Source organism: Anoplophora glabripennis, unplaced genomic scaffold (genome assembly GCF_000390285.2).
Source record: "Anoplophora glabripennis isolate ALB-LARVAE unplaced genomic scaffold, Agla_2.0 scaffold1069, whole genome shotgun sequence".
Classification (NCBI taxonomy): Eukaryota; Metazoa; Arthropoda; class Insecta; order Coleoptera; family Cerambycidae; genus Anoplophora; species Anoplophora glabripennis.
Genome location: NW_019417143.1, coordinates 4,719 through 28,412, shown reverse-complemented (window position 1 = coordinate 28,412; position 23,694 = coordinate 4,719). Strand labels below are relative to the sequence as shown.

Genomic DNA, 23,694 nt, shown 5'->3' with positions numbered 1-23,694 from the left:
CCCTGCATCAAAACAGCGATACACTTCAGGCTCCTTCAGAGACCTGCATACCGTCCGAGGCTGAGAACCTCCGACGAAGATCTTGACTCCGATTGTGCCGGTTCCACAGAGAGACCTGCACTTCGGTACAGGGTACACACATAGGCTCCTACGAGTCCTATCATTCAGACTCTACCGAGATCTGCAAATCCGAGGCAACTTCCTCGTCAAACCTCTAGGCGGTCACTCGTCGAGGCAACCTTCCTCGTCAAACCCCTACGAGACATTTTCTTTGCGACTTACAGGCACAAAGCAATAGTACACACGTCATTGAGGCGGCGTACTCCAAAATTTAAAGAAGTATCAGTACTTCTCAGGGCTCCCTCGAGAGACCCACATTTAAAGTATTCAGTGTTCTACAAGACTTCTACAAGACTTTCGGAGCAAAAGAGCTTGTTCCGACATTATCGTACGGGGTAAGATGTATCCCTGCGACGCGACATCGATATCCAGTGCTACGAGGATTGGTACCCTCGAAGGTACAACAAATAAATCAGATCGTGATTCTTTGATCAAGACTGAGCTGGACGAGACCTCGTCCCCATCCGGAGAGACCAGCGGTTGCGCGGACTGCCCTCACGCCTGTTTGCCGGCGAAAGATCTCCCGACACTCCGGGTGAAAGAGGAATTGGCCTCCTTCCCCAACGTTATCTCGATGCTACGTGAAGAGTCTGGGGGACCGAAGGTGGTAGCTCGCGGTAGTTCGCGGCACGGCGCAGCCACAGCGCCGTACGCGTTGAGGTCTGCTGCTACGCGGCTTACTGATACCACCTCGATCATCCCTCATGACGCACTCACGGAGACGAGTAGCACTCAAGAGTTACCACGAAGTGGGTCACCCACGAATACTAGGGACGAGGTTATCCCTACGCACCAACTGGTAGGGATCGGGGAATCCCATGAGCCCAACCACGGTTCGCGGTCCGGCCCCGATAACGGCCTACTTCCGATATCGGGTGTTCCGGAACGTAGAGCCGTTGGCGACGGCTATACAGTACATACAGCATTCTACGAAATGGTACCCAGCGGGAGCAATGCGCATCTCGTTCGGGTGCCATGGCATGCGAAAACCCCTTAGCCGACTATGTCGTAGGTGACGTAGCCGGCTTTTTCCATCTAAGCAATTCTGGTACATCACCCGTCCACTCTCATGATTTCCCCCGAACATATGATCACCGCCTAAGTGGTCCCTATTTAGAAAATCTAACCCGACACGGCGCTCGACGTGGGGCTCGACCATCGTCGTCGAGATCTCCCCCACGAGCTCATGTCCTAGACACCACGTCTGTAGGCCATATCCACCACAGACCACAGTCCCTTGAAAATCTGATGAGACCTGGCGTCCCAAGTGACGATCCATTAGAACTCCGGGCGTCTCTATCGCGGACCCAGGTCAGGGAAACCCATAATTCGGATCATAATTCACGATATGGCGCTCGACGTGGGGCTCGAAGCTCAGCTTCGTCGTCTTCGCGGCGAGCTCACGTTGCTGAATCCCCTCACAATTTTCAAATATTAGGCACTTCAGATCAAAGTACCCGACATTCCGAATTAAAAAATTCTTAAGTTTTTACAAGTAAACTATGCAGTAGTTTTTAGCCTTGAAAGAGTTTTTTTCGGTGTTCGGAGTTAAATGGAGGAATAAATTGAAAGGAAGAGGAGGAAAAGTGATTCTCACAGAACTTTTGACATAATATTTAATTTTAAGAAAGATTGTCAAGTTTACAAAAATATTAAAATCACATTTCGATAGATACTGAAAATTTCCAGTCGCTTTTCTAACAATAACAATAAATTTAGTCCTTTTTGAAGTATACAATCAGTTAAACTAGAAATTTAACATTTAACCTGTTTCCATTAAGTCTTTTTCTTGATGATAAACTTAATAGCTCTGCTTGAAGATCGCGTTCAAAGTTTGAGTCTTCAAAATAAAATATTTAAATTGTCTTGGTTTGCACAATAAAAATTATTATTGCAAATTGCAACACTACACCTCACTCCTGACATTTTTACGTGGTAAATTAATAGTTTATATTAAACACTACACCATCAACTTATTAAAAACTATTATCGATAACTAACTAATTACTGCAAAATACCTAAACAACTATGAAATATTTACTACTTGGAAAAATGCAAAATTACTAGTTAAGTCGCATGTAAACAAACATAAATTCTAAAGGTTATAAATATTGTGACGTAGTATGAGATAAGCCACGCCCATAATTTCTGTCCATTACTCGACCATCTTTTTTACGGACCGTGAATAACAATTACATTTTGATATCAGAATGAAGCGAGGCGAGTGCCATCTGTTGCAGAGTGTCCAAAGTTGTAAACGTATTTAATTTTCTAACTGTAATCGGGTGTGTAAATAATTTTCAGTTTTCCATATCGGTGAATTCTTACGATTTTCAAATATGATGCATTTAAATATTAAACCATTTCTAGACTTGAATTTTGTTAAGGTACCTTCAAAAAACCTCAAATTTCCTAATGACATTTTAAATAACCGTTTTGATCTAAAAAAAAGTTTTTAGCCATAAACAGTTTCTCAAAGAAAATTTTATTTCTCGTAAACTAGCGAATATTTTCTAACCAAATTATGTCATTAGGGGCTCCAACAAATTCTAAACCCTTTCAACTTTTCATTTGCAATAAATTTAGTTCCTTTAAATTTATTATCATCTTTGAAATAATTTGTTGGTGGAGCCATCTAGTTTTCCTCTGTCAGAAGTGGCCGTCTTAAAGTACCTACTATGGCTTTAAGTTTGATATAGGAGATATAATACACAACTGATATAAGGGTAGTTGACAATGGCAACAAAGGGTATTAATGTTATAAATCTATATAAACGTAATATTAACAACTTACTTAAAATCTATTATGGCTAATGTAAGGGTAATTGACGGGGTGGATTCCGATGGCAACAAAGAGGAGTAATAGTTAATAAATCAATATAAATGTAATGTTAACAATTACCTTTCACAATTTAAGTTTGATATCGGGGATATTATACGAAAACTGATTTAGGGGTAGATGAAGGGTTGGATTCCGATGAGAGCAGAGAGCATTAATAGTAGTAAAATGTAACGTTGTGGCTTTCTGCCTCATATTAGGGATATAAGGTATTACCTGTTTAAGGGTAGTTGACGGGGTGGGTTCAGTGGTAACAAAGGGCAGTAATAATATTTATAAATTAGTAATGTTAAAATTTTAAGATAAATTTAAGGTGATATGAGGCTTGATATTGTGAATAGAGTACTTCACCCTTTCAAGGGTAGTTTTATCAATTTTATCTTTTACAGGGCTGTGACGGATCCAAGGGACGGTAGAAGAGTGGCTTTAAAAAAGTTACCGAATGTGTTCCAATCAGTGGTTTCCTCCAAGAGAGTGTTCAGGGAATTAAAAATGCTCTGCTTCTTTAAACATGAAAACGTGAGTAATATATTTATAAACTAAAATATTCAACAAGGAATTGTTAGTATTTATATTGCTAAAATATTGGTGAAAGATTGTTGAATGACTGTTGAAAATATCCAACTAAAAGTAAGGAAAACTAGTAAAATGTATAAAGAAAAGTAGACAAAGCCTGGCAATATTTGAAGGAGTTCAATCTTTGAAAAACATCATAGGGTCTGGAAGCATATGATTAATAGTCCACGCTAATTAGATTTTTTAAAAGAAATAATTCATATATGTACATATAATATTTTGTCCAGGGATATTTTATAGGAGTGGAAGTAAGAACCCGAAAAGTTCCCACCCTAACGGTGGGCGCAACCACCCTTTTTTTCACGAAAAACTACCCACGGGCTGGCGGGAAAATGCTTTTATTTCTGACCGAGATATTATAAGCTTATATCGTCACAGTTACGCTATCAATAAAGAGAGTCATAACTCCCTTGAGACATTATAGATTCTATAATTCCCTCTACCTTTCACAAGTAAAAATAAAATAAAAAATGCTAATATACATATTTGTGTATATATTTATGAGATGAAAAGTGAATCATATTTTATTTATTTGCGTCATTACAAATAATAAATGTACAATTTTGAAATGTTCCCTGAAAATTACTACCGCCACTGGAAACAATTTCTTCTTTTGTATGGCTGGAGCTTCTGTTCACTACAGTCGAGGTACCTGCCTCTTCTAATGGCAAAGTAGACAACATACGCGCCGTTTTATTTCTCAATTCGATGCTATCCTCCAGATACCCCTCCGCCACCGTGGAACTTTTCCAACCTCCGTGTCTTTTTAAGTTAGTCATAGTTGCTCCTGCATTAGCTAGAGCAGTAGCAGAAGTGCGACGAAGGCAATGTCCCGTATAGGAAGATGGGTTTGGCAATCCTAAATACATTGCGATTTTGCTGGGAATTTTCCCAAACATGTTTTTTCCAATTGGCTGAGATGTACATTTATTTTGTTGGAAGCGCAAAAAAAATCGTTCAATACCTTTAGGACGTAAAGACATATAAAGTCTTAATAAAGGCAAAGCAGAGAACTCTTTTTCATCCACAACTGTAAATTTCTTCGATACACCAGTTTTACTTTCCGGTACGTTCACTACCATAACGGAATCCCGGTCCTCTATATCCGATATCTTCATATTCAAAAGTTCCTGACTTCTGCATCCTCCAAAATAACCCATAATCAAAACAACCTAAAACAAAAAAAGGAAATAAATACACACAAAAAAAGGGAAAATAAGAAAAAAATTACCTTATGCAGTAAATGAATTTCATTAGGAGCGTTCTTTAGAAATCTGATAACATCATTAGGAGATAAAACAGCAGACTTTTTCGGCTTATAACTCTTACTCTTCCGTTTCAAAAAAGCCTCTAGTTCATTGAACTTGGCGATATCTCGTTTCTCATGTATATTCACCTTCGATTTTAGCATTGACCATTTAGTCCATAAAGAATTCGGACTATACGTTTCTGACTGCAACGAATAAACAAAATTACTACCAAATCTACCGAAAAACATAGAATATTCCTTACCAATTCTTGAAAATATGCCAGTAATACAGTTTCAGTGGCATCTTTTGGCATAACATTATTCCGTGTCAGCCACTCCAGATATATCTTGTATTCTTTTTGGTATACGGCTTCACTTTTCGATGGAATTAATGATTCTCTTGCTTTTTCAGCTTTTTTCAAAATCTGCTCCATTATATTTGGGGTAGAAAACACGTTTTTAACGCAAACACAGCTTGATAACAAAGTACTGTTTATAAGCAAGTAACAATTCTGTTTATAAACACGTAACATAGCAACAACCTAGCAACAACAAAACTCTTATAATCAATGGTACCTGATTCAAATATACTGGGAAGGTAATAAATTGGTACATTTTTTCCGTTTTAAAAATAAACAATATTTTATTGAAATCGGTCAGAAATAAAATTATCTATGTACCACGGGAATTAATGAGCCTTAATAACCTCAGGCAATTGCTGTCCCTCGGGCCGGACGCCCTCGGGACGCAAACTTTGCCATCGGTAATTAAGGCCCTTATAATTCCCTAGATACATAAATAACTATATCGCGTACAAACAAATAATATTCATAGACTTCGAAAATATGTGGAGGTGGAAGGTGCCCATATTGAAAATGTATTTTGATAGTTTTCTTTCTTTTAAATTATTTTTTTAACTTCCTTTAACTTATTCTTGTTTTGTTTTTCTATTTTGTGTTGTGTAAAGTCTATTTGTCAAATTTTGTTAGTGAAAATTACATCAGCAGACACTAAGATTTTTTAGGCTCTTATTTTGAAAATATGTACGCTTCTAACAGTAATTATGTCCAATTAAAAATTAAAAACAAAAAATGGTGGAGGCGCAGCGCCGCTCGATATGCACTGTGACATATTATCACAAATATTTCTTAAACTGTTAATTTTACCGAGTTGAACTAATAGGGTATTATGGTATTATCGTCGGCAAAGTTTTCAGGGAATTTATTTTTGATACAGGCAGATTGCGATCGTCTTCTATGCAAAAATTATCGGTTGTTAACCGTTGGGCATAGTCCGTCTCTGGCGTTTTGGGCACAATGAAGTTTCGCTTACACCATTAAAGACAAGCTATACGCATGTGTTATCGATCACCAAATTTGCATCATGCTGAAGTTAATAGTGTAGTTTTAGTTTTAAATAACTTTTTAATTTTCACCTTTGAGGGCCCGCAACTTATTAACGAAGACCCGTATGAAAAAAATTTATATGAAGAACTGATATTATTGTGACCTCATCTATTTGTACTCGACTTTTTTGTATCAAGTACCGGGACACCCTGTAAATATACAGGGTGTTCCACCGGGAACTGGGTCGATCGATATCTAGAAACTACTCCGAAAAATTTGAAAATTTGGCGACATGGCAATGTCACTAGGGCGAACACGACTAAAATATCTAGTACTCTTCAGCACTTCCGGTTATACCGGAAGTCGATATTAATACATTTTCGGATTCTACGTGAAATTTGAGAGTCACTTTATTAAATATTCCCTATACCTAGGAGTTATAGAAGTTAATAATAGAAGTATTAATATTTAAAGAAAAAATTTAACAGATGCAAGGGTCAGCGGAGATGCTAATAACTCTTTTCAGGAGCGTGATATCCAGTGGATTTTTGGTACCTGTAAAGGGCATAGGTAACACTAAATTATGGTATAACCACAAATTAAAACATTTAATAATACCTGTTTAATTTTTACTGTTACATTTTGATATAGCCGGAACTGCTGGAGAGTTCTGGATATTTTAGTTGTGTTCGACCCAGGGCCATGTTGCCAAATTTTCGAATTTTTCGGAGCAGTACTTTGGTAGATATCGATCGACGCAGTTCCCGGTGGGACATATACAGGGCGATTTCACTTTAAATACAGAAACTATAGGAATAGATTAATTACCAAAAAATAAGTACAGTTTGTCCTATCAACTTTTTTCCTGGGGGACGTGGTATGCGAGATACAGGGTGTTAAAGTTTACAAAAAAAATTAAATTTTCTGTTATATCTATAATGCGCTCACTAAATTGAATGAAATTTATTACAGCGTATTCACTTAATTAGACCTTTTATTGAATGTAATATTAACCTCGTTGCATTAACCAGTGGCGTGATGCTGAAAGTGCCGTTCCGTTTTCCCTAGAAAAAAAGGCGCCACTGGTGGTTGTTTGCAGAAATAATGTTAATTTCAGGTACTGTTAACGTTAAGTAAATGAAAAATGTTTCTTGGTGTTTTTTAGTAGCAGCCGTTTAGGAGATAATTTACTTATCTGCCAACCATAATGCGCAAATTAGTCCACATAAGTACTCATATTTGTTTAAAATCCATCTGCAAAGATTGATTCTTTTGTCTGCATTATTAGTTAGTAAGCTTAACGATGATCTCGTTTTAGTATTAGATATAACTAGCTCTGTTTATTTATTCCTGAAGCTGCAGTCCATTTTGGGCGTATAAACCCGAGACGAATTGTGGCAAATAATAGAGGAAAATTGTAATCTCCTCAGGGAAAATTGTGCCGTGATAACTCGCGTGATAAATTCCTCTATAACTAGTCTGATTAGAAGATGTCAAAAGTGTATCGATACGAAAGGATTTCGTTTTGAACAATTGTTGTAGGACTTGTCGTTACTTAATTAGTTACCCGACCTATTTGCTAACGTCATTTTATTGTTTAGTTTGATATTTTTTTCACAAATAAAATTATTTCCACAAAAAACTGCCAGCGGCGTATTCTTTTATTGAGAAAAGTTGGCGGACGCTTTAGTAGCACGTCACTGGTTAAAACCAAGAGGTTTCTATTAAATAAATGGACTAATTTAATAGGAAAATTCAGTAAAACGTAAAAACAAGCCCAAATATCTCTTAAACAGCTGCAATATTAAAAAACAACAATAAACATTTTTAATTGATTTAACGTAACAGTACCTGAATGTAACATTATTTCTTTTGGGGGAAATTGGGCGGCACCTCCAGTAGTCCGACACTGGTTAAAGCCACAGGTTAATATTCCGTTCAATAGAAGGTCTAGGTCAAGTGAATTCGCTGTAGTAAATTTCATTCCATTCCGTTAGCGCATTATGAAGATATAGCAGAAAATATATATTTTTTTGTAAACTTTAACGAGTCGCGCAGGAAAAAAATTTATAGAGCAAACTACTTATTTTTTTTTAATGAATCTAGTTCTGCAGTTTCTGCATTTAAAGTGAAATTCGGAAAGGTCATGTCAAAAATGAACGGATATACAGGGGAGGTCAAAATAGTTATAGTACTTCATAAAAAAAATTCCCATCAGGCTTCGATCGGGAGTTATTCGCCTTCAAAGAAAGAAGTTTGAAAAACAAATTCCAAATATAGTCGTTTCCATGACAACAATGAAATTTGGGCAACTAAAATAGGCAACTCATGGTAATGTTCATTTACAAGTTTAAATTGATATTCAATATGTCTGGATTATACAGGAGGAGACAAAATTATGGAGTTAAATTTATACAATTTAGACAACGTTACCAAATTTGGCATTTTTCTTTCATAGTTCAATTCCTCTCTCACTTTGCTAAAAAAAGGTATACCTTATATCAGTCGATATCTTGTACCGTTTTTGAGAAAATCGAATTTTATTAACAAAATACATGTATTGCATCAAAAATGCGATATTAACATTTTTGTAAAAATCTTAGTTTCTATGGAAATTGACATGACTGTCAACATGTCAACAAGTATGTTAGTCCATTGAAATGTTACATTTTTTTGGGCTTAGCGTGCAAAAGTCAGAGCACGCAATTTTATTTTTTAGATGTCAAGAGGGGGTTAGTGTAAAGTTAAATCCATATTTGTGGGGTCGCAACCCTTATGCATCGGCCGCCATCTTGTAAAAAGGGCTGCGAATGGTTTTTATACTACTACTTACTATATCGTGCAAACTATTCGTCGCACATAAAACTTGTAATACATTTTTTGTTGCAAATTAAATTCTCTACAAATTTGGTTCCGTAACTTTTAGTCGTAGAACCAAAAATAACAAAGTTATTAACGAAAATAGTTAAAAATTTGGGAACGAATTTTCTTTTGGTCGTTATAACTTTTTTTCTGGTCATTTTACAAAAAATTACATCAGAGCATTTTGATAGAGGGGTTTTCAAGGAATAATTTCCATTACAAACTCTTTTCAAATTTTATTTATTTATTACGGTTTTACAGCGATGCGAAACTTACACTATTCTCCAGTACTAGTAAGTATACATTATTATGAATGATTAGGCATAGTTTTCTCTCATCTTTCCATTATTTTTATAAGAAACATTTTAATGATTGACACTGCAATGCTGTTAATTAATTATTGACTCTTTTCCCCACCTCCTACGAGATAGTCTGGTGGCGTTTGGTTACGTCGTAGCCCTAGTAGGCAGAATCCACCGACATTTTCTAGCTGACATAATAATTAGTGTAATTAAAAATATCGAAATATATTTCCCAATCTACTGATATTTGATATTTTGATATCTCCATTATGTTGCTACATGTCTCCCCAGAACAATTCAGGCACACTGTAGAACATTAGAGGCCTGCCTTCCGACATCCACACATTGCTCCACAGTTTTCTTTGCATCGGCAGAATATCAACTTTAGAAGCCCAGGGGGTGCTGGAGGTTTTGAACTTTTTCCAGACCCAGTCTTGAGGGTCGTTGTAATTCCCGAGCTACGACTGGACTCGGAGGCTGTGCAAGCGGGCTGTAGGCTGTGCAAGCGGGCTGTGTCTTGTGTTGGAGGAAGTGAAGACAAATTAAATGTATTCTTTGTCACTGACTCGGCGAATCGTTTGTATCTATGACTGTGAAGAGAATCATCATCTTTAATGCCACCATATAAAAAGATGAAAAAACGTTCGTCAAAGGTAGTGAGCAGAGTAGGGTCGACTCTCTCATTGAGGAATAACACTATTCCACTAGCTAACTCAGGACGTGTCTCCAGGGTTGTGAGAAATTTCATTTTACCGATGTTGTAAGCTTCTGAAGTCGTGTCACATCCTGAGGAGGCACGGAGAAACAACAGATTATCCACAGTGACGTCTCCGTACATAAAACTTGATGGACAATATAATTATTGTTCGGCTGTGCGTCCTTTTGATGGTTAAAAAAAATACATTTGAATGTGTTCTTCCAAATGCCGGGAGCAAGACAAGAATGTCGATATCTTCGGCGACAATAGTGACTGAGTTGAACGATTGGGATGCAGCAAGAGCGGAGCGAACGATGAGGGTATCTGCATCTGATTCTGCTTGGTCGAAACCCTCCTCTTGTTCACAAAATTCAAAATAGTGTCCACAAAACTCAAAATACTTTTCACAATTAAATACGTCACGCGCGCACGTGGTAGCACAACTGGAAGAAAACTTTGAAGGACACCTCCTATGCCTAATCATTCATATTAATGTATACTTACTAGTACTGGAGAATAGTGTAAGTTTCGCATCGCTGTAAAACCCTAATAAATAAAATTTGAAAAAAGTTTGTAATGGAAATTAGTCCTTGAAAACCCCTGTATCAAAATGCTCTGATGTAATTTTTTTTGTAAAATTACCAGAAAAAAAGTTATAACGACCAAAAGAAAATTCGTTTCCAATTTTTTATCCATTTTCGTTAATAACTTTGTTATTTTTGGTTCTACGACTAAAAGTTTGTAGAGAATTTAATTTGCAACAAAAAATGTCTTTAAAATTTTCTGTGCGACGAATAGTTTGCCCGATATAGTAAGTAGTAGTATAAAAACCATTCGCAGCCCTTTTTGCAAGATGGCGGCCGATGCACAAGGGTTGCAACCCCACAAACATGGATTTAACTTTACACTAACCCCTTCTTGTCATCCAAAAAATAAAATTGCGTGCTCTGACTTTTGCAACCCCAAATGTAACTTTTCAATGGACTAAAGCTTCATTCATAACCAGCCAATTACAATTACAATTAGTACTTAGGATTAGTGGTAAAAGTTTGGCATGTGACTTAATACGTGATCGTTCACAACCTTCAAATTCAGTGTTGCCAGGTCTTAAAATAGCAAAGCATGAGAAAATCCTACAAAAAACATGAGATTTATAAAAAAAGCATGAGATGACGCAAATGACTCGCAAGGTGTATATTTGGTTGCATAATACAACATAAAAAATATAAATATGTAATATATTTTTTTCAAAATATATTAAATTTTCTTAAATCCAATATAGAGGGGCTGCATTGCCTTTTATAATATGAGGTGTACAAAAATAACAATCGAATAGTATTTTAAATACAAGTTTATTAAAATAACAACTTTAACTTTAATTATTCGCATACTCGGATCATAGGGGAAATCGCATATTATTGCGCTATACAATAGTATAGTATAGTAACAAAATATTGTTCATCTATTACTAGAGAGCAGCACTACTAAGCTCGTAACTGTATGTTTAGATACCTATTTTGTTTCACTATGTTTACAATTACCCGTATATGTAATAAATTTTCATTACTTTATTACTGTATTACTTTATTGAAGTCTAAAAAGCATGAGATTTTGCAAATAAAACATGATAACATGAGATTTATTCGCAAAACATGTGCAAAAGCATGAGACTTGGCATCACTGTTCAAATTAACGTTTCCACTTATACTTACACTTAAAATTAATACCTTCCATAGTCCAAACTTTTGCCACTAATTGTAATTGAAAAATATCTGCGCCTGCGCGCTTGATGTCAACAAATGAGTAAATGACATTACCTAACCTCAAATATAGTGAATGTTTGCAGTGGCGGCTCGTGACTTTTTGAGATGGGTGGGCAAAATATTTTTTCTCTCATGTAACTTAATATCATATAATAATTGCAATCTACGTTAGTCTATTTACTTTTGAAAGTGTAAAAACCTTAAGAATTATGAAGATAGTTAATATAAATATACTTAAAGATTTTATTAGTTATTCCATAAGTATACCTAATGGTTGAGCAAGAACAAACGAGTATGTCATCACAGTGATTTCTTGCCGGGACAGGAGATAAGGCAAGGATTAAGGGATATAAGGACATATAAAAAATAATATAATTCTCTTAACAAATAGTAAAATTCTCTATCACTTTTATAGTAATAGCACATACTGAAATTATTAACGATAAATTATACTAAAATTCTAATAAATACCTACATAAATAAATAAGTAAATAACCAAATTAATAAAGCGCTTTGCAATGTCTCTATTTTCGTCCACGACTTTATTATGGTTTAAAATATTCTCACGAAATGCAGAATCAAGAAAAGTTTGAATGTTTCGTTTTCCTAATAATTTAAATTTTAATGTTGAATATGTATGCTCCTCCGATCGCTCGTGTTTTTTTAGAGATTCATTTATATGTTTCAGATCTGAATATCCTAGATAATTCCATGAAGTTTTACTTTTTTTCATTAAACTGTAAGCAATTCCAACAATATAATTTGTTTCTGGTTTTATTACCTGTTAACTACCCATATTTATTGTACCAATTTTTACTAAATGATCTGTTACTTCCGCAATTGTTTTTATTTATTAAATTTTTCATGTCAGGCGTAGGTTTGAAATAAATAATTTATCATCGAAAGTTAACATACAAAAATAAAAAATTAACAATATCACCATTGCTACTCACCAATTCGCTATTTTCGGCTTGCCATTTTGCTTTACTCCAAACTATTAAACAATAAAAACTTACCTAAACCACTACTACTAACCCTAACCTAGAACTTACAAACAACCAAGTCGTGAAGTACAAGGAATAACAAATCTCTACCTTCCTAATCTATGAAATAAAACTAACATCAAACCGCAGATTACACGTAAGTACCCGAAGAATATACGAGTGAAGTCGAAGGGCTTGCCCGGAGAGTAGAGTTATTTTAGGTAATTATGTATATTCAAATGATAATTTATTAAAAATCTGATTGAAATAAAAAGAATATATTAAATAGAAGCTATTTTTTTTAATCGAACAGTTTATTATTTGAAAAAATAAATGCATATGTATCGAATTTAAAAGTCCTAAAAATAATTTTTATCACTTCCATATTTACAAACTCGAATCTATTAAAATATTGAAAATTTTTCAGCAATCACACTTAATTTAGTTTAACAGTAACGCTTCACAATAACCTTAATAAATATAATTGTCAAAGAACATTCAACATAACAGCATAGATATTTATTTTTTAACGCGATTTACAAATTATTATAAAACGGTTTATTACTTCGTTTACTAATATTTGTTTTCTGGAATACCTTTGCAGGGAAAAATTGTTCTAATGTTCAAAAATTCATTTAAAGAACAAAATTATAGCACATAAATATACATAATATATTTCCAACCGCTGCTGGCTGGCGAAAAGCCGTAGCTGGCAGATACAACACTCGATGAGTATGCGGGCTGTGTGCGGGCTCGCCCGACTTGGGCTAGATATTCTAAATTAGTGAACGACTTACGTTTCCGATTACTCTCTAGTCCTAGCCCTGCGTATAAGCAGGCAACGTACGGCGTTGTTTAATTCAGCGGCCACGGGCTGGCCCGAATGCTATGTTGGTTGCTGCCGAGATCATCCTAAAAATAATTTACATCACTCCCATGTAATGTTTACAAACTAGAATCTATTAAAATATTGAAAATTTCTCCGCATCACTTTTAATTCAGTTTAACAGTAACGAGTGAAAATAACCTTAATAATTATAATTATTAAAGAACATTCAACATAGCACCATAGATATTTATTTTTTTACGCGATTTACAAATTATAAAACGGTTTATTATTTCGTTTACTAAAATTCGTTTTCTGGAATACCTTTGCAGGGAAAAATTATAGACGTATATATATTTTCAGCTACTGGTGAATAGTCTTAGGTGGTCGATACAACACTCGACGGTGCTCAATGGGTATATGCGAGCTGTGTGCGGTGTGTGGGCTCGCCCGACTTGGGCCAAATATTCTAAATTAGTGAACGACTTACGTTTCTGATTACTGTCTAGTCCTAGGGACTAGGGCATAAGCATGCAAGGTATGGTTGGGGTACGGCGTTGTTTAATTCAGCGGCCACGGGCTCGCCCGAATGTTATGTTGGTTGCTGGCGAGATCATGATTAAAATATAATTTAAAAATTTGGTAGGGGGAGTTTCAAAGGAGGTAACGCATTTTAGACTTAATTTTATAAGAATTGTCAAATCACTTTAATAAATATATACACAATTTTTTGTTCATTCTTCTGAAAATTTCAGAGTGGGTACTGAATGTTTGTTTATATTAAATTTATTTAAATTATTGTTGTGCAATAAACAATGTTGCCGCGACGAAAAGCCAAGTTCCGGTGAAAAATATTGGGTTCACTTGCTGTGTCGTTGGGTGTTTGGTTCCTTCAATTGGAAAAACAGAGCCAGGGTGCTTCTCGCAGATGGTGGGTTCTACCAATCCTTGCACGTCGAAAAGAATTTGGTGATTATGAAAACCTCGTTCAAGAAATGCGTTTAAGCGATCAGGATATGTTTTTTAACTACACCAGGATGGATGTTCAGCAGTTTGATCAACTATTACAACTAGTTGGCTCTGCTCTTAAAAAAAATAATCACCGAGAACCAATTTTCCCAGGCGCCCGTTTAGCTTTAACTTTGAGGTACGTAGTACATATTTATTTTGTGTTTGGACCAACAACAATGTCTTTTAACAAAACATCTTGTTTCCAGACATTTAGCAGCCGGTGACAGCATCCCTACACTTTCTTTTGCATACCGAGTGAGAAAATCAACCACTTGTGGTATAATAAATGAATCGTGAAGTAATCTGGAAGAAATTACATAGCATTAGCATAGATTAAAGGAACCCAGTGAAAACGAGTGGAGAAGAATCTGTTCAGGTTTTGAAGAAACTTGGAATCTGTCAAACTGTGTGGGAGCTCTAGACGGAAAGCACGTTGTTATTCGAGCTCCTAAAAAAAGTGGTTCCTTATACTTTAACTATAAAAAAACTTTTAGTATCGTGCTGTTTGCGGTGTGTGATGCAGATTATTGTTTTTCTTATGTAGACATTGGCGCGTATGGATCTCAAAGCGATGGGGGCATATTGAAAAGTTCTTCATTTGGCCATAAGCTAAACAATGACTATTTGCTTATTCCAGCAAAAAAACCATTTCCAGGTACGAATGTCAGTACACCACATTACTTTGTTGGGGATGAAGCATTTCCCCTGCAAACAAATCTTATGCGATCTTATGGTGGTAAAAATTTGACTAGGGAAGAGAGAATATTTAATTACAGACTTTCACGAGCTAGACGTTGCATTGAAAATGCTTTCGGTATTATGGTAGCCAGACTGAGAATATTCCACACAACTATATTTAAGAATCCTGTTAACGTCGATAAAATGATAAAGTGCGCACTTTGTCTCCATAATTACGTAAAGCGTAATGACACACGGAAGCGATATGTTCCTCCAAACTTCTCGGACACAGAAGTAGCTGGAAACATTATTCCAGGTGAATGGCGGAATGAAGTACCTTCAGATTGTGCTCTACGGAATGTTTACGAATTGAAACGAAGAATTGGTTGCCGTAATTATAGCGGCACAGCCTCCAATTACAGGGAATATGTAAAAAATTATGTAAATACAACAGGAGCCATCCCATGGCAGGATAAAGTGACAGTATAAATTATTTTATTGTACATATTCTCCAAAGTCAGTCACAAGAAAGAATGTAAAAAATGTATTATATATTTTTAATAAAAATGAATTTTCTCCTAGTGTACCTTTTTCATTTCAATAGGGCCCGGTCATAACCTATAATTTTGATACTAATTGCAAATGTTTGAAGGTAAAATATGTTGTATATTTTCTGAAATTTGTACATGAGTTTTTAGTTTTATTTCATACATTTATGGAAAAATTATAAAAAAACAAACTAGATTAATGCAAATAATTTATTATACCTATTAATACAAAATTTCAATGAGGAGGATTCTTTGCCATCTTTCTTTTATCTATCAAAAGTAACATTACTTCATCCTTAAAATCCTCCATAATGTGCACTGGCAATTTTTCCATTTCGCTGAGTAAAAACTGGTAAAAATTCTCAGTAGCTGATGGTGTAGACATATTGTCAGATTTTAGACTACTACAGATGGATTTTAATGTTTCTGATATAGAAGAACTGTCCGAGTTGTTTCCCCTCTTTCTTTTTTTTTTGGATTCATGTAGCATCTGTAATGTTGGCACAGTCGCTTCAGACTCGCCCTGAATACTTGGGGGTTCACTTGAAGACTCCACTGAATGAGGTTCCCCAATAACGCTGCCAGGGGAAAATAACGGTACACTTTTTAAACTTGAACTTGCTGAAGCAATACCAGAGTGCAGCATGTCATCCATAGAAACATCTGTGTCTATTTCAATTTCAACGAAACTTGTTTCTGTGTTTATTTCACTGAACGTTTGACTTTGCTCGACGTTGAAGCTGCTTGTTATCTTTCTCGGTCAAATAATTTCTGCCAAAAATGACATTACGTGAAACATCTGTCAGTCCTTTTCTTTAGGAGCCCCTGCACCACTCCTTGTATTATTTTCTATATTCTTTTTAATCCTTATGTATTTCTCTCTCAGAGACTTCAAATAATTCTTCGCCCATTCTCCTAAAATTTCAAATGCATACTTTAAATTAACATTAAGTCTTTATCTTTACCATCTAAATACCTGTGGCATTGAACTGGTTCCCTACTTCAGTCCAAGTTCGATCTTTTCTCTTCGTATCTTTGAATTCCACTTTCGATTTGTCGTATAAGAACGGGTATTCCATTACGACAGCGATAAATTTTTTACTAATGTCACGTTCTTCCATCATCAAACATCAAACACAGTATACAATATTGAGAAAAACCGCTTAATTTTCCGACTCTTGCACAGGCAGCGGAGGCATAAAAACAATTTTGTGGCTTTTATTTACGACTTAATTTAAGCTGTGCTAACCTAAGATTCACAGCTGATATTCGCGTTCCGTCATGCAACATCGGTAAAATTGCCCACTGATTCCAGCTTCAACATTTACTCAATAGGTGGCCACAGGAAATACTTGACCTTCACTGTAAATTAAGTTTCTCTAGATTCGATGTTCTGAATGATCAAAATACGTTAATTTTCGCCCTACGTCTAATATTAATTCTAAGTACTAATTGTAATTGTAATTGGCTGGTTGTGAATGAAGCTTAAAAGACCAACAAAATTTAATTTTTTTTGGAAGCAGAAACTTGAATATACAGGGTGTTTCAGGATTAAGTCGACAAACTTTAAGGATATATTCCTCATAAAAAAATAAGAAATATAAATTTTTTTCTAGAGGCGCTTCATTTTCGAAATTACTTCATTTAATCTTGTTTACGCAAATCATAGTCTTTTCGAACAAAAAATTAACAAAAATTACAAATAGTATCCATAATCAGTCCATATAATGTTATTTAAAAATTGGTCGTTTTCTTGAACCTTCTTTTGTTTTCTTGAAGTGTCAAAGTTGGTTACATATTACTATTACCATAACTACAAGTCTACACCTTCAACTTTGACACATTTGACATTTATTCAGTATGGTCCAGTACACGAATGAAGAAAAGCTCGACATAATTTTAATATTCGGTGAATGCCGTAGAAATTCCAGACACTAACCGTCGACATCCCGATCATAAAACCTTTTTGACTTTATCGATGAATTTGCTTCATTGTGGTTCTTTGAACAAAAAGAAGTATCGTAGAAACACTGCCGTGGTATTAGGTAAGGTTGAAACTAATCCTCATACCTCGGTGCAAGCTATACAACAGAAAACGGGGATTTCCGGAACATCGGTCCATAATATCTTGAAGCGAAATACGTAAAAGGGTCGTTTTTCCAGAAAGTGGTATTAGGCATTTTTTTATCAAAAAGATAATATTACCAGGCTATTCGACACCTATCAAAATACCCATATACCAAATTTGATTGACAAATGTCTATTGAGTGTTTTTTTAAGGGGTGCCTTCGAAAAATCAGACAACTAAAAATTATAATAAGCCGGTTAAAGATTGCCATTAAAGTAAAAACAAGCACCAATCGGACAAAGAAAAATTACAGACACTATAAATGTAACATTTTTAATTGTGGTCACAGTACAAAATAATGTACAAAAAATGTATTGAATTATAAATACTAAGATAAAAAAAATTGCAAAACATTAATCTAAATTAAGTTTTAGTTTTCTCCACCAAAATTAAATTAATAAACATTAATAAAGAGCAGGTACGTTTTTTAAAGTACAGAAGAGACTATGATTGAAATAGTCGTCAGTACGACATAAAATATAATTTTTTAATTTTTTTTGACAACTATGACAAAAAAGTAGGTATAACCTTATATCGCTGAATTCGTCTTTAAAATGACTGTCTTTTTATACTATAAAATATAGATTGTCCTATTCAAAAAAAAATATCGATAATGTTATAAGTCGGTCAAATATGGCTCTAAAAAATAGAAAATATTGCAGAAAAGAGACAATTTCTATTTACCAATTGACCTGAATGAAATATGAATTCTGTTCCATCACTTTGGACACACTGTATATTTGCATAAAATCTCAAATGAAATCAAAATCTCCTTCAATACCATAAATCTGGATATGCAAAATATATCTAATTTGCATCTAATTATTTTTAGTTTTTATTTTGGATAACACAGCCCCACAAAAAAAAAGGTCGTGATCTGGATGACTGTCCATGGTTTTCCTATGTATTTTCCGACGCTGAATTCAAATCCGAGGTCAAAAAAATTCGTCTACGCCTTAAATTTTTGTGTAGCGTCAAAAATATCCCTTATATAGGGGTAAAGTTTGAATATCAATATCATTACGGAAAGGAGTATGAATTGATACTTTGCAACTCTCGTGCTCTTATTCAGTATTGCCAAGGGCTCCCCCGAAGGGGTTGGTTTGGTACCCCTTCTACACAATGCACTGCGACTATTGCGCAGTAAAAACAAGAAAAAATTGCTCCCCAATTTCCTCACCCCGTCCGGTAGAGGGTACTTCACCCCTCTATGGGGTTTGATCTTTCGCTGTGTTCACCCTCCACCATGTCTCCACTGCATTCTCAAGAGCTTGTACACTAGAAGCTTTCATGATGCAGATCTATGTCCGGAAGGGCATAGAAGTAGAAGGGGTGTGGAAGGCGTACCAACCCCTTCGGAGGAAGACCTTGACAATAATAGATGAGAGCACGAGGTTTGCAAAGTGCCCATTCATATTCGTAATGATATTGATATTTATAACGTTACCATTATTTAAGGAATGTTTTTGGCTCTACACAAAAATTTAAGGGGTATGCGATTTTTTTTACCTCGGATTCGGATTCCATGGTCAGTCATCCAGGTCACGACTTTTTTTGTGAGGCCGCGTAATTAATGGAGATAACGTATGAACAAGCGGGTCCCAAGCAACCCATATTTCTTGTGAGTTTGTCGTAAGGAAATATTTTGTTTTATTGTAATAAATAAAAAGAGTACCTTTTTATAGGAAAATGTTCAGATTATCTAAAAATGACAATTTCACTTCTATAGTATATCTGTCTAAATTTGTAAAAAATATGTGTTTGGCCACTCTTTTTCTGGATACCTCATAATAGTATAATACTGTTTTTAACATCAAATCAAGAATATTTATCTGTAATAAAGTATGGCAAAAGTGATTTTAAAGTTATAACCCAAAAAATAAAACTATAGGTACCTCTTAGAGGTCAGATATATAAACGATAGGAAAAAAATATAGGGAATAGTAGTGTTATTTTCACCTCTCATATAATAAGCTCCTGAAATATCAGTAGATATTTATTGGTCATATATTGTTAACAGATTATCCTTTTGTATTAATACATAGCAACAGGGCTTCCCCCAGTTTCCGTCTCTGTCTAAAAGCCACAAATTATTTTTTAAAGAAAACTCGTCTGAATTTTTTAATAGGATTTGAAGTGGATATTATTTCCTCTTGCGTCCCAGATTTCATTCAAATATCTCTATAAATGTTGAATTTATACATTATAATGTCTGTACGAGTATACTCGTATTATAATTATATCTGTATGTTACAACCTGTAACCTCTATTTTATTCGTAATTTTTCAATTGACTTAAAATTAATTGAAAAATTTATTCAAATTAATCAATTTTTGTAATTTACATTCAAATTGATGTGAGTAATATTTGTAATGCACACTTCATTATAAAGCTTCAATGATGTCACATGATGTCATTTTTAATATCTATATATTATGCCACTCATTGAAGCGATGAAAGGAAATTTATCTATACAGGGTGTTCCTAAATAAGTGTCGCAACGGAAAACTGTAAATTCCTCTTGAAAAAAGAAACATTTTTTTCCTCTTCCATTTTTCTCTCCGGGCTTTCGTTTTCGAGATACACGGTGTCAAAACTTTAATTTTTTTTTAGTTTTTCGCCAATATCTTAGGAATCGTTTGAACTACAGGACTGAGCTTTTGTACACACATTACCACTATTAATAGCTACTTTTTCGCACCCTTCTCGAATTCATTGGACGTGCCAGTGGTGGAGATTTTAAGGTATCGTAAGGGTTTTTCCCCCCCTAAATTTTACGCCACTGGAAAAATTGACTTTTGACAGCAAATTCTAAAGCGCCAATGAATTTTACACAATAAGAGTTCTCTTGGTTCATTGCTCTAAAGTCAACCGTTTTCAAGAAAAATGACTTTTTATGAACAAAAGCAAACATTTTGCTAACGTTTCGAATACTTTTTGCATTTTGCATTTTGAACATTTTGCAAGTGCAAGTAACTGAACAGAACATCCGGAGAACGAAATGCATCGTTTATGAAATCCATGTCAATACTATCGAAAAGTTGACCGATAGAGGTGAAGCCGCAGCGGCAGAAAGAAACATGATTAGAAGATGTAATGCGTGCATTCAAGCCAACGGACGTAATTTTGAACAGTTTCTGTAAATTTTACTCGCCAAATTGATAAAAAAAAGTTAAAATCCTATCTGTTGTTAAATTTCGTTAAAATTGTTAATTATTACTACCTATTTTTTGAATTACAAAAGATTTTCGAAACGTTAGCAAAATGTTTGCTTTTGTTCATAAAAAGTCATTTTTCTTGAAAACGGTTGACTTTAGAGCAATGAACCAAGAGAACTCTTATTGTGTAAAATTCATTGGCGCTTTAGAATTTGCTGTCAAAAGTCAATTTTTCCAGTGGCGTAAAATTTAGGGGGGGAAAAACCCTTACGATACCTTAAAATCTCCACCACTGGCACGTCCAATGAATTCGAGAAGGGTGCGAAAAAGTAGCTATTAATAGTGGTAATGTGTGTACAAAAGCTCAGTCCTGTAGTTCAAACGATTCCTAAGATATTGGCGAAAAACTTAAAAAAAAATAAAGTTTTGACACCGTGTATCTCGAAAACGAAAGCCCGGAGAGAAAAATGGAAGAGGAAAAAAATGTTTCATTTTTCAAGAGGAATTTACAGTTTTCCGTTGCGACACTTATTTAGGAACACCCTGTATATAGTAGATTTATAATTATCTATTAAAAATTCAGTGCAATAAAAGAAATAAAATGTGTATCAGCCATTAGCTAAAGTATATATTGCAGATTTAATTATAAACGAAAAAACACTGTATTAGAGACAGGCTATTAATAACAAATGACAATAACTATGAAAAAATTTTAAATAAAGTTGAAGGGATAAAAAATGAGTTTAATTTTTTCTAATGAAACACGATATATTTTATAACGCCGTACTTAGTTATATTAATTCATTTTGTGCATATGAAACTCCTTTAAACTTTGCTTATTGTTGTGGAGTTACTTTATTTTCATTTATTTCTAAAACATATGTTTTTCTAGGTTCTCTCAGCCTTAGATATTCTACAACCTCCCCATCTCGACTTCTTCCAGGAAATGTATCCTTTTTTATGAAAGTTTTCAAATTTAATTTATGTGTTACTGACATAATACTTGTAATTTTAGGATCACCCTTAAATAATGCAGAATATATATCTAGAATGCCTACTAGAAAATGTGCGATTTAATTAACATTTATTCAAATGATAACATATATACAGTGTGTCCAAGATAAGGATGGGTTAGCATTAGGATCTAGGAAACGGTAAGAGATACGGAGAGGCTCAAATTAGAAAAAAAATGTGTTTTTATATACCTAACAATATGCCGTTTAGAAACTTTTAAAATTCCGGATAGTTCTGGAGATATCCGGAAAAACCCGAAATTTTGCAAAATCGTTTTATTTTTTTTCTAGCTTTATTTGAAATTGAATTTTAAAATAATTTGCATATTATTTACATTGCCACTTTTTTCGCTCTATCCAATGGCGTCAACATTTTTGCAATTCGACGTTTCTTCTTCGAGGGGCCATCATCAGGTTCATTTTTTTAAATACGTCGCTGCTATTTTTATGACAAAATCTAGTCATTTTTAATTCTAAATTAGATGATATTACTATTGTAATCGCTTAAAAAGGTTTCTAGCTTGTTTTAGCTATCATCTAAATTTTTTTCTGAGTACGGCTCTGAACGCTTTCAAAATATCTATTGGAGGAAGTCATAACAGTATAAAAGTCAATACAGCATAAAATATCGAACTTTTTTTTAAATCAATAATTGAAAAAGTTGTACCTTAAAAAAATAATAGGAATTTATGAAATGTTTTATTATTTCTCACTAGTATTGCTAAAAAAAATGTTGGATATTTTGTGCTGTATTGACTTTTATACTGTTATGACTTCCTCCAAAAGATATTTTGAAAGCGTTCAGAGCCGTACTTAGGAAAAATTTTAAATAATAGCTAAAACAAGCTAAAAACCCTTTTAAGCGATTACAATAGTAATATCTAATTCAGAATTAAAAATGACTGTAGATTTTGTCATAAAAATAGCAGCGACGTATTAAAAAAAAAATGAACCTGAAGATGGCCCCTCGAAGACGAAACGTCGGATTGCAAATATGTTGATGCCATTGGATAGAGTGAAAAAAGTGGTAATGTAAATATGAAATTTATTTTAAAATTTGTTTCAAATAAAGCCAGAAAAAAATAAAACGATTTTGCAAAATTTCGGGTTTTTCGGATATTTCTGGAACTACAGGAATTTTAAAACATTCTAATCGGCATAGTGTTAGGTATAAAAAAACACCTTTTTTTCTCATTTGAGCCACCCCGTATCTTTTACCGTTTCCTAGATCCTAATGCTATTCCATCCTTATCTTGGACACACTGTATATCTGACACGAAATTGGTTGGAGTTATGAGTATGTATATTTTTGTCTAAGCGTTAATAAGGTAAATTAATCACAATCATAAACGTCACTTATGATCCAAATTTACACTTTTTTAATATTGTGATTTCTTTCCAAAAGCAATAAATACATATAGGATTTAGGGTGATCCGATTTAGGCTGGCTGCAATGTTTTTACAGTCTAAGGCAAGGAAATGCCTCTTAGTGAGCTAAATATTCTCAAAACCAGAAATATAAGTACAATGAAATTTGGAACTGATTATTTATTATTTATTATTTATTATTTATTATTTTTTATTATTATTTATTA

General features: G+C 34.4%; 1 protein-coding gene across 1 annotated transcript in view; it reads left to right on the top strand.

Annotated features, from left to right (window-relative positions):
* Positions 1-22,117, top strand: part of LOC108913424 (serine/threonine-protein kinase NLK) — a 102,211-nt gene extending 80,094 nt beyond the window's left edge. Inside the window, exons 2-4 of the mRNA XM_018718973.2 lie at positions 3,349-3,478; positions 21,979-22,034; positions 22,102-22,117. Of these exons, the coding sequence (XP_018574489.2) occupies positions 3,349-3,478; positions 21,979-22,034; positions 22,102-22,117 (202 nt within the window). The remainder of the gene's footprint in view (positions 1-3,348; positions 3,479-21,978; positions 22,035-22,101) is intronic.
* The last annotated feature ends 1,577 nt before the right edge of the window (positions 22,118-23,694 follow it).